Source organism: Sceloporus occidentalis, unplaced genomic scaffold, assembly GCF_023333645.1.
Source record: "Sceloporus occidentalis isolate IW3139 unplaced genomic scaffold, rSceOcc1.0.p SCAF_7, whole genome shotgun sequence".
Lineage (NCBI taxonomy): Eukaryota > Metazoa > Chordata > Lepidosauria > Squamata > Phrynosomatidae > Sceloporus > Sceloporus occidentalis.
Window position 1 is genome coordinate 98,085,510 of NW_028316987.1, and position 11,635 is coordinate 98,097,144.

The 11,635-nt window shown below is 56.4% G+C and overlaps 1 protein-coding gene across 3 annotated transcripts; it reads right to left on the reverse strand.

The window, feature by feature from the left end:
* Positions 1-4,008: 4,008 nt before the first annotated feature.
* On the reverse strand, positions 4,009-10,584 carry TMUB1 (transmembrane and ubiquitin like domain containing 1). 3 transcript variants are annotated; one of them, XM_089533989.1, is made up of 3 exons: positions 9,998-10,584; positions 8,883-9,354; positions 4,009-4,858 (listed from the first exon to the last, which is right to left on the reverse strand). In XM_089533989.1, the coding sequence occupies exons 2-3, from the start codon at positions 9,293-9,295 to the stop codon at positions 4,495-4,497; spliced, it is 777 nt and encodes a 258-aa protein (XP_089390115.1). In that variant the 5' UTR covers positions 9,296-9,354; positions 9,998-10,584; the 3' UTR covers positions 4,009-4,494. The 3 variants fall into 3 exon arrangements, with proteins under 3 accessions (XP_089390115.1, XP_089390114.1, XP_089390116.1); XM_089533988.1 differs by having other exon boundaries at positions 10,320-10,583; XM_089533990.1 differs by lacking the exon at positions 9,998-10,584 and adding an exon at positions 9,804-9,984.
* Positions 10,585-11,635: the final 1,051 nt, after the last annotated feature.

An 11,635-nucleotide genomic window follows, 5' to 3' on the forward strand; every position in this document is an offset into this window, starting at 1 on the left:
TCTTTCCAGGTTGGCTTTGCCCTTTCCCAGCATGCTCTGCTGTAGCTGGAAGCCTTTAGTTGGGAGCAGTCTTGGCTGTGAGCAGCAGAGAGAGAGCTGCCTTTGGTGGCAAAGAGGCCCAGGCAGCCGGAAAGGGCATTCCTTACACTTGAGCCATTTTGGTTACCATCAGCAAGTGAATAAAGGAATTCAGGAGCTGAAAGACCCTGCCGCAGCTCCATTGAGAGAGGAGAGCAAACTGACATCAGACCCAGAAAGATGACGCCCTGAAGATTGCTGAAACTCTAAAGTCTCTTTTATCTAGGGCTGGCAGGAGAAAACTCTTTAGTTTTGTCCTTTAAATTAACCCCCCCCCCCCTTTTTTTTGAACATTACATTCAGCTTCAGAGCCTTTTTGGGTAAAGAGTTTGATCTCACCAGGGGACCGGCGTTGCGCACCCAGAGCTGCCGCCACCTTGAGTTGGGTGTGTCTTCATACACCGCTTTGGGAGACGGCCGCTCAGTCTCTGTTCAAAGCCCTCCAAGGAAGGAGTGTGCTCCTCTGTCCAACAGCCCTGGCTCTCAGGTGGAATCTTCTCCTGCCGCTTGCATCCGTTGCTCCAGATCCTGTTCTCTGGCGCAGCAGCAGAAAAGCAGCTTGCTCCTTCCTGAATATGGCCTCCCTTCAAGTATTTCAACAGGGCTCTCATCATATCCCCTCTTCACCTTCTCTTCTCCAGGCTAAACATCCCCAGCAGTTCCCTCAGTCTCTCCTCAGAGGGAGGGCTTCATGGTTTCCAGACCCTTCTTCACCATTTCAGTTGCCCTCCTTTGGACACATGGCTCCAGTTTCTCCATGTCCTTTTTGAGTTGTTTTGCCCAGAACTGGACACAGGATTATTCCAGGTGGGGCCTGACCAAGGCAGACTGGAGTGGCACTATGACTTCCCTTGATCTGGACACTAGACTTCTATTGACGCAGCCTAGAACCGCATTGGCCTTGTTAGCTGCCGCGTCGCACTCTTGACTCATGTTCAACTTCTGGGCTGCTAGGACTCCCAGATCCCTTTCTCACATACAAGTCTCTCCTTCATCCTATATCTGTGCATTTCCTTTTTCCTTCCTAAGTGCAGTACCTGACATTTCTCCCTGTTGAAGTTCATTTTGGCCCAGCTTTCTAGTCTATTCAGGTCATTCTGAATCTTGATCCTGTCCTCTGGAGTATTAGCTACTGCTCCTAATTTGGTGTCACCTGCAAATTTGATAAGCATGCCTCTAATTTTGTCATCCAAGTCAATGTTGAATAGCAAACTGGGCCCAGGACAACCCCCCACTGGTCACTTCTCTCCAGGATGAAGAAGAGCAGCCATGGCTGAGCACCCTTTGGGTCCAACCAATCAACGAAATACAAATCCACCCAAGAGCCGTTTTGTCTAGTCAACATTTTACTGGCTTGTTTGCAGGGATACGCTACATCCACCGCATTCCCTTCCTCTACTAAGCTTGTAACGCCATCGTATTTGCCTTGTTCTCTGTATAACATTTGGGGTACCATCTCCAGCATTTGAGGAATTCCCGCCCTCAGCAAGACTGGGGCCCTCCCTGATATAACTCACTTTAAAGCCCTCCTGATCAGATCTCCAAGGCTTTTGGCAAAACCATTCTGGCCGACTGGTGTGAGGTGCAAGCCACCCCTTGCCAAAAGCCCATTTCACGAAACCACTCGCCGTGGTCCAGGAAGCCAAACTGCTCCTAATGGCAGCATCTGCAGAGCCGGTTGTTCACCTCCACTGCTTCTCTGTCCCTTCCCTTCGACTGGGAAACTGGACGCAATAGCTACCACTGCACCCAGACCCTTCAGTTTCTGTCCTCTGCCACCAGCACCATCTGCCCCCTCTGAGGTTTGGCAGAGGCTTCCCAGGTGCTGCACCTTCCAAGGTCTCAGGCACCTTCAGAGGACAGATGCTGCTCTTCTGCCAAAGATAACTCTTTGAGTTCAGGCTCGGAGCAAGTGCCATCTCTTACTGCAGATCCTCTGGAGCCAAGTAAGCAGAGGCATGGGTGCAACTGGACCCAAGTCAACAGCCATCTTGGGGCTTCACTACTGGCAATGCAAAGGTGCTGCTCTTGCTGTTGCGGCAGCACATCCGCCAGGTGCCATTCCACCAAAGGTCCTGACAGTGCCCTTCAGTGGCAGACATGTGGGCTGGTGGGACTGCTTGGCAGTTGTGGTCCCAAAACCTTGAAATGCCCCTCTTCCCCCAACAAGAGCTTCTTGCTTCCCCTCCATCCTGCTTTATAATCAAAGGTAGAGCAGGTTTTCCCCTTGGATCAGCATCAGCCCTGCCCCAAGGACTATCCTCTCGTTTTTGAGGTGCCAAGGGTCTCTGCCCACCTGCAGCAGGCCTGGGCCTGGATTGTTTAGCTGAACTGAGGCCAGGAAACTGATGGCTGGGAAACAAGCCTGCTCAGGCCCCCTTTGCAACTGCCCCCCACAGTCCTGTCTGTGGGCCAGAGAGGAAAACATTATGTGCCCCGCTGATAAGAAGTACTAGCCCCCATTTTGCTGTGGGCTCTTGTTGGCTTTGTTCCAAGGTAAATGTTTAATCCACGTAGATGCCGTGGTTTTAGTCAGCTTCCTCTGCCTAGTGAAGTGCTACTTTTTGTCTGGACACCTAGAAAGGGAAACAAACAGATGTTTGTTGTAAGATGCAGGGCTGGTCCAAGGGGCTCTAAAACCAATCAAACCTTGCTGAAAAGAGGTTACTAGAACTATCCAAGCCAAATGGCCAGGTTCAGCCAGTTGGCTGCCGTCAGGTCAAGGGTCTGCAAAAGGTGGCCGGAGGCAGCCAGCCTCCTCCCTGCTGGTCAGCTCATGGGCAGTCTCTGGCCAGGCTGGAGGCAGCGAGCGGCTGACCCCCAGCGCACCTTGCAGTCCAGGAGAGCACAGTGCGACTCCATGTGGCTTGATAATCAGATGGGAAATTGGTCCAGCGGGCTGGAAAGAAATATTTGGGGGGGAGGAGGGGGGAGCGAGCTTAGGAAAAATGGAGACAGGTGGGGTGATACTCCCCTCCTCCTCTTCAATGGCACTTAAAGCAGATAGAGAAGATTATAAAATGAAAACTATGCAGGATATAGAGAAAGTAGACCAGAAGAGCTAGTGTGGTGCCATGGTTTCAGCACTGGACTAAGTCTCCCAAGAGACCAGGGTTCAAATCCCCCCTCAGCCCCAAAACCCCTCTGGGTGCCCTTGGGCAATCCATTCCCTCAGCCTCAGAGAAACGCAAAGGAAAACTGCCTCAGAAGAAACCTGGCCAAGAAAACCAAGCGACAGGCAGCGTGGTGCTTGAGTGTTGCATTATAGGAGACCAGGATTTAAATCCTTACTCAGCCATGAAAACTCACTGGGTGCCCTTGGGCCAGTCACAAACACTCAGCCTCAGAAGTCGACATGGGTGCAAACCTTGCCAAGAAAACCCCAGGAGGGGATGCCAGAAGTCAGAGCGGGCATGGAGAAACACAATAGCAATACAGGAGGCAGAAGGCGCGCAGTGAACCTGATCCCCAGAGGAAGCCAGCCTCCCGCAGCATTTGCATGATGCGGTCAGCAGAGGCCACAAGCCCAGGCACCACTAACCACTTCTCCCTTTTAGTCTAAAGCAGCCCCTCTGCCTTCATACTCTTGGCAGGCTGGGACTTGGGGGGGGGGGGGGGGCAGCAGAGGGTCTAGGGTCTGTCTCTGGCCCAGGGCTTATTCAAGGGCCTCCCTGCAGCCAAAAGGGACAGATGCAGCAGCAACCTTGGACAAAGGGAATCCCCAACACACTTCCCCCCCAGGGATGCTGCAAGGCCTGTGCCCAAGCAAACTGCCTGCGGGGAGCCCTGTATGCCTGTGTCCATAGGGACCCCTGGACCACCTACAAGGGCACTGCAAACCCCAGCAAGTGAGGTTTAAACAACCCCCATTAGAGCCGGACTTTAGGCCCCCTCCCCACATCATTCCCCCAGAGAGAGAGAGAGAGGGAAGACCCCTTCCTGTCCTTCACAGCTTTAATTCCAAGGTAAGCGTTTGTCAGGCATAGCCCCCTCCTCCTCCAACCCAGGAGGGGCACACCCAGCAACAGGCTCCATCCAGGAAGAGGGGCGGACGATGCCTGAACGCTATTGAGGGGGTGGGAGTCCCGTCAATTATACTCCGTCTTCAGGTATGAGCTATGGAACTGCAGCCGTGAGGCCATTGGAGCCAGAGCCCATGCTGCAGAAGGGGTCCGGTGCACATCTCCCCAGAGAGGAGGCAAAAAGAGCCGCCCAAGGCAGGCAGTCAACGTTCAGAAACCCGGAGGCCATGGCTGGGACAGCCCACAACCCAGAGGAGCCCAGGATGTGTGTGAAAGAGAGAGCGTGTGCATGCGTAACCTCCTGGCACCATGGGCAGAGGCAGGTCCACCTCCTCTCACAGGCTGACGAGTCCTACTATGGGCTCAGGAGGCTCCTGTTCACCAGGGCCAGGTGCTATCTGCGGTAGACGGCAAAGGCAACAAAGCTGAAGATGAGGGTGAGTCCGGCCAGGCAGGTTGTGGCTGTGGTGGTGAAGACGTGGCGGTACTGCATCTGGAAGTACCATAGGGCGCCCACCATCAACACAAACAGCGGCACCATCAGGCTGCCCACATTCAAGGCGGTGTGGGCCCCAACGTGGGCCCCAGCATGAGCAGGACCCCCGGCGGGGGCAGGGGTCGGCCTGTGCTGAGAGATGTGGCAGTGCAAGACGCTGTGGTCAGTCAAGTGCAAGGCAGCCAGGGTCTGTGAGTCGTCCCGAAGGAGCTGTCCCTGGTAGATGAGGCGCACCAGCTGCTCCTGGCCGGGAAAGTGGGCCCTGGGTGGAGGCAGAGAAAGAGCAGTAGTCAGTGTTTGAGCAGCCCAGTGGCTGCCCAGATCCCTCCTTTCCCCCACCAGTGCTGACCCTCTGTCCACCCATTTGGACCCTTGGCCCCTTCCCAGATGCCACCAAGCGACTTCTGCCACATCAGCTAGGCAAGAGAGCTGGACAGGATCCTCTCTCTCGCTCACTTCTTTGAGGCCCAAGGAATCAGGTGGGAGCATTCCCAGACAAAGAGGCCATGCTCCCAGCAGCCGTGAGATGCCGAGAAAGACCTTCTAGCAGCCTCACCCTGCTCCTCCCCATTGCTCTGCCTGTACACATCTCTGCTGCCCTCCCACATGTGGCCAGTTGGGGGGAGCAAGTGTCCCCCACGTCTTGAGCCATGACCTGCTACTCCAGGAGGAGGTGTCCGAGGGGCTCCAGGGGGGCCTAAGCCCAAGACAAGTGGCCCTCCTCCCATGAGGACCCTGAGGAGGCAAACAATGGCAGGGTGGTAAGAAGTGGAAGAGAGAAGATGCCTCCATCCCAATACAAGGGATGCCAGTGGGGTGGGGGGCATCAGGACAGTTGGATGGAAGGATGGCAGGGACCAACCACTTCATGTTCCCCTCCATTGGGGATCTGTCACTCTGATTTGTGGGGGTACCAACCGGACGGCAGAAGATAGGATTTCCTGTGGGCCTGCTGGGCAAGGCCAGTCTGTGCCACTCAGTGCCCATCAGTGAGGCAGCGAGTCTGCTCTGGGCTTTAGTCTGAGGTTGCTCAATATTTTCTCAGTTCAGTGGACTGGAGAGCCCTGAAGGGAAACCTAAAATGGTTTTGTGTGCACTAATCCAAAAAAAGGGCTTGCCTCTCTGCTATATTTACTTCTTGATGTTATGGGAGTTTTTCCAGAAGAAAAGTACATTCTTACCTGTGATTATTATTATTTATTATTATTAAGCTTTATTTATAAAGCACTGTAAACTTACACAGCGCTGTACATACAATCTTTTTAATTGGACGGTTCCCTGCCCTTGGGCTTACAATCTAAAAAGACATGACACAAAAGGAGAAGGGAAAGATGGTGGGGAGGGGGCCTCTCTAGTAGGATAATACATATAAATACATAGCAATACAGGAAATGATTCAATAAAACAGGCAACAAAAGAACATCAAATAGCAAGCGACAATTATGCAATGCCTGGGAAGGCTTCTCTGAACAGGATGGTCTTCAGCTCCGTTTTGAAGCTGGTTAAAGAAGTGATCAGGGCCCTTGTGTCTCGCGGGGGAAGAAGGTTCCAGGAGTGAGGGGCAGCGAGTGAAAAGGGGCAAATCTGGGATGAGGCAGAGGAAATCCTGGGCTGGGACAGCAGGCCTTGACTACCAGAACAGAGGGAACAACAGAGTGGGAAGGTGAGGAGAAAGAAGGTCTGATAAGTAAGGAGGGCCAGTCCATGGAGGGCTTTAAACATCGACAGCAGGAGCTTGTACTGAATGCGGAAAGGGAGTGGGAGCCAGTGAAGGGATGCCAAGACAGGGGAGATATGGTCAGAGCGGTGGGTGGAAGTGATAATGCGTGCAGCTGAATGCTGGACAGAGATTAAAGGACGGAGGTGAGAAAGAGGAAGCCCAGCCAGGAGGACGTTACAGGAATCCAGTCGTGAGATCACTAGGGCATGGACCAGGATCTTGGCAGAAGAGGCAGAGAGACAAGGTCGGATTTTGGCAATATTGTACAAAAGGAATCTACAAGCCTTGGCTGTGATCTGGATCTGAGGGATCCACGACAGAGAAGAGTCAAAGATGAAACCAGGACTGTGGGCTTGCGTGATACGTCTATTTCCAGCAGATAAAAGAGGGACCTCTTGTAGCGCCTAGCTTGGGTTATGCTCCCCCTTCCCCAGCTCCAGGCAGCCAGGAAAAACAGGAGGTCACTCTCTCTAACAGCCAAAGAAACATATGCTCCAGAAAGAAAACAATTTTTCTTCTTCGTGGTCTCTGCGAATCATACAAATGGGTTTCACTGCGCCTGCGCAGTGCTGCTCGGAACCTTCTGGAATCACTGGGCAAAGTTTACTTTGCAACATATAGAAACTTTTTGGCGGTAACTCCGCCCAACCGTTATAAGGCCCCTGCCTTCCCGCTCTTGCCCCAGTTCCTTTTTTCCGCCGCGCTAGCTGCTTCAGGGAACTTCGCTCGCTTTAGCTTGCATTTGGAATCACTTTCGTTTTTGACCTCGGACCGTCTCTTGACCATTCTTTGTCTCCCGCCCCTGGTAACTTCGAACTCTCGGACTGCTGACCTCGTTTCTGGACTTTCCCTTTCAACTTGTTGACTTCGGAAAATGCCTGCTCCATTTAAGAAGTGTGATGTCTGCGGCAACAGCAGAAAATCTAACCCATTCCCCCCCCAAAAAAAGGGGGGGGACTCAGTACACTCTACTAAGCCAACACCCGCAGGGTAGAGCAAAAGGTGCATTGCTTGCCTGCTGAAAGGCGGTGGAGGCACTCCAGGTGGTGTGTGCCATGATACCCACTGGTGGAGGAATCTCTAGTGGCTCCTAACAGGCAGCTATGCATGACCTGATCCATCTGCTTAGGGTGCAGGTAGAGACCTTATTGTCCTTCCAGAAGGGTTGGAAGAACAGTGCACCTGTGGTCCGGAAACTGCTTGTTCTTTCAGACAAATCCAAATGGTCCTGCACATGTCCAGGGTCTGTCGGATCTTTCCAACTCCTTCAAAGATAGGGGCCAAAGGATGGGAGGATCATCTCCTGCACTCTATGGGAGCTTAAATGAACCTTGGGGACAAAGGCCAGGTCCAGCTGTAGCACCACCAACTCTAGCTGAAGACAGAACCCTCCTTGCATACAGAGAGCAATTCCAGCCCCAAATATATGCCTCCTGAGGTGACGATGGCTAGAAACAGGGCCTTCCAGGAGAGATGCTTGAGCAACACTTCCCTCAAAGGTTCAAAGGGTGAAATCATCAACGCCTTCAGGATAGTCCCAGGCAGAGAAGCGGTGCACTGCGGGCACAACCAGATTGGCCAGACCCTTCCAGTATCACCCACACACAGAGGTGCGAGGAGACTACTTGGGTGTCCGGTAGCAGTGACATGGTGGCTGCATCCTGTCACTCAGCCATGTTGGAGCTGACCCTGTCGTCAATGTCCTCCTGGAGAAACTCTAGCAGGGAGGAAACTGAAACACTAAGACACCTGTCTATGTTTGTGCCATCTGGGAAAGGGCCTGCCAAGGGACACCTCAAGGCCAGAATGGCATTGACCATCTCTGCTGCACAGCCACGGTCATTCAACATACCCCACTCAATTTCCAGGCGTGGCGCATTAGCCAGCCCAGACCAGGTCCTGTGGCAGCAGATCTTGTTGGACTGGTAGGGGCATGAAGTCCATTACCATGTGCATAATTTTGGAGAACCAAGTCCTCCTGGGCTATGCCAGTGCAATCAGAATCACATTTGCCTTCTCCCTCTGGATCCTCCTTGTCATCTTGGCGAGTTTCCCTGGGGAGGGATGCAAAGCAAATAATTCTGGCAGCAAGACAACTACCTCTGGAGTTTATGTATCGCAGCTCAAAATAAACTCCAGAGCCCTAAATGAGCCCTGAGAGCCACAGATGAAAAACAGTGTCTGTGGGTTTGGCTCCTTCTGACCAGAACTTGGCTATGAAGGAGGGAGTGGGAAGAGCAAGGGAATGGACAGCAGACAGAAAGCTTCTCCCTCTTCTTTGACAGAGAAAGAGAAAAAGGGGAGAAAGACCCAGAGCAAAGAAGGGAAGGGAGTCTGGAGCAGCTGGACTAACAAAGAAAGAACGTCCAGCACGTCCTTTCTGGGGCAATGTGGAAAAACGGCTGACCTCCTAGGATCAGCTCCCTAGGAGCACAGCCGAGTGCCAAGAGGTCCCTCCTTTACCTGCTGGAAAACAGGCTGGCACAGCGTCTCGCCAGGCCACTGGGCAACGTAGGTGCAAGCCACAGGAGGGAGGGTCAATGTGAGGGGGAAGGCGCCCACCTACCTCTTGAGGGCTCCGACCGTGTCCTCCGGGCGCACTCTGGCCAGGCGCTCCGTGTCGTTCAGGAACTTCAGCCGCAGGATGAAGGCACCCTCCCTGGGAGGAGACTCTGTGCTTGACCCCGCCGGGGGCGGCACCAGTGGGGGCTGTGGGGTGGGCCCAGGAACCGTCCTGCGCCGTGGGGCATCTCTGGGAGGTCCTCCACCGGGCCGGTCAGGAGCAGCTGCCAAGGAGGGCTCCCCCTCTTCCTCCCCCCGGGGCTCCTCCTGCTGCCCCACGGCCACAGGGGCCAAGAGGGGGTCCCCCCGGTCTGCCGCCGTGCGCGTGGAGAACCAGGCCAGTGCCAGGACCAGCAGCACTGCCAGCGCCCCAAAGAGCGCCGTCACCTCGTCCCCGACGCCTTCGATCAGGGCCATGGCGGTCAGGTGGGCAGCCGGCAGCGGGGGGATCGGACCGAAGGTAGCCTTTCACCAGCCTGTGGGGAGAGAGATAAAGATGAGGGGGTGAGAGGGAGTGGGGGCACTTGGGGGCCTGCCACCCCTCCAAAAGACGGGGAGGGGGCTCCGTTCAGCCCCCCTCGATGGAGGAGTCCTCCCCCCAAGTGCTGCTCCCCTCCCCCAGGGGCCGGGAGGGAGGGGCTCTTGGTCCCGGCCCCCATCCCCTTCCCCTCTGCCGCCATCCAGGGACCCTGCACTTGTGGGGCGATGCCTCTGCCCTCCGATTCGGAGGCCACTGCTTCTTAGGGAGGAAAGCTGGGGGTCGCTTGGAGGAAAGCGCTTTGGGGGTCGCGGGGGCGGGCCCAGATGGTGGGAGGGCGGGAGGGAGGCACCACTGGGCCCCAATGCCTTCGGGGGGAAGGACTGTGGCCTCCGCCCGCCGCCCTCGAAGCCCCGGAGGGAGGACAGATGTACGAACGGTAACAACCTATTAAGAGCCCTCTTAAGGTTTCTTTTAAGAGCATCTCCACTCGCCCCACATGAAACCACTGCCGTTTTTGTGCCCCGCCTCAATCATTAGGGAGAGGCGGGTAAGAAACAAATATCGCTATTGCTGAGATCTCGCAAGGCACTGAGCATGCGCGCAGAACCATCCCATTCAAGGGCGACAGTTTGACGCACCAGAGAGAGGGAGAGAGGAGGGGCGCCGGAAGTGCGTCAGAAGAGAGGCGGGGCCTCCGGTCAGGACTGCTCCTGCGGCAGGGGGTGAGATCAACGTGTGTGTGTGTGTGACGCGTGAGTGCCGGTGACGTCATCCCCGCGACGCCAGTGCAACGGCCCCGCCCCCCACGGTGTCTGCTCCTCCGGAGGGAGGGGGCGTGGCTTCTGCGTGTCCCCGCCCCTTCGCCGGCTCGGCAAGAGTCTTGCGAGGAAGGCCTCCGCGCCCCGCTCCCTCGTTCCCTCCCTCCGTCGCTCTCGCTCTCTCTCTCTCTCGCTCACTGACCGCCTCCGGCCGCAGCTGCCGCCATTCCGTTCCTCCGGCGCCTCCCGGCTTCTGGCCTCCCTCGCCTGCCTGCTTGCCTCTTTTCCGGCCGCGGGGCATTGTGGTGCGCGTAGTCCTCGGGCCTGCCCACTTCCGGCCTCCCACCGGAAGAGCCCCTTGACGCCGCTCGGACGTCATTTCCGGGCCGCGATTAAAGCCTGTTCCGCCTCCGGGGCCCCGGGTCGGACGTGGCCGCAGGCGCCCCTCCGGGGAATGGCCCCGAGTCGCAATGTGCTGAACCCGCCTTCCCTCGCCCCGCGTGGGGCTCCCCGGAGCAGAGGGCCCCTCGGCCTCCTCTTGCCTCCGTCCTGGAGGCCCCAAGGACTGCCCCCCTCCGGGACCCAGGCCCTCCAGCCTCCGCCTAGCCTCCAAAGAGGGAGGCTCGGCCGAACTGATGGAGGAGGGAGCGTGTCACGCTGTTGAAGGAAGGGCCCCTGCTGCCTCGCCTCCCGTGTCTCCCTGCTCACGATGTCACCCCTTAACCCTCTCTCCTCCAGACTGAACATCCCCAGCTCCCCGGGTCCCTTCCCTTCGGCCGCCCTTTCCGCCTCGGGACGAGCTCCGGCTTCTCAGTGTTTCGATTCCCGCGGCGAAGCCTTCCTGCTGGCGCTGATCCGGATCTTGGCCGCTCTGGACAGAGGGCCCTGATCTGCAGCTTCTCTTTGGCCAGAAGGAAAGCAGCTTCTGCTCTGCTGCCCCTTTTGCGGAAGAGAAGACTGACCCCCGCCGCCGCCGCCGCCTTTCCTCCAGACAGACAGACAGACACTTGGCGCAAGGGCAGCATGGCCGCATTTGCCACAGGCGCCGCTGCCCCTTCACAGAGGAGTCACTCCACCGGCTCTGAACCGGCTACTATGGCCTGGTGTAATCGGCCCCTGGCTGCTCTGGCAGCTGCTGCCAACTGATGCCAGGATGTGGGTGGGCAATGAGGCAGTGGCCCTGGGAGGAGGGGCCCATGGGGAAGGGGTTCCACCCTGGTTTGGGTGGGCTGAGGCTGGCCAGGGGAGAGCTGGGAAGGAGCCATGGCTCCAGAGTGCATGCGGAAGCACAGTCGCAGCCTGAAGGTGGGGTGGGGGCACCCCTTTGCAACCAGTGTCAATGGCTGGGGTGAAGGAGGTGTCCCAGGGCCCTCCCTGCAAACTCTGGGGCACCCCAGTCGCCCAGGTCCATTCGGTTGGGGGAGCGGAGCATAACATGCCCTTCCCCCGGTTTGACTGCCCTGGTTTCCCTCCAAGACAAAAGAGATGGGGGAGATCTCCAAGATGTCTTGCCCAGGA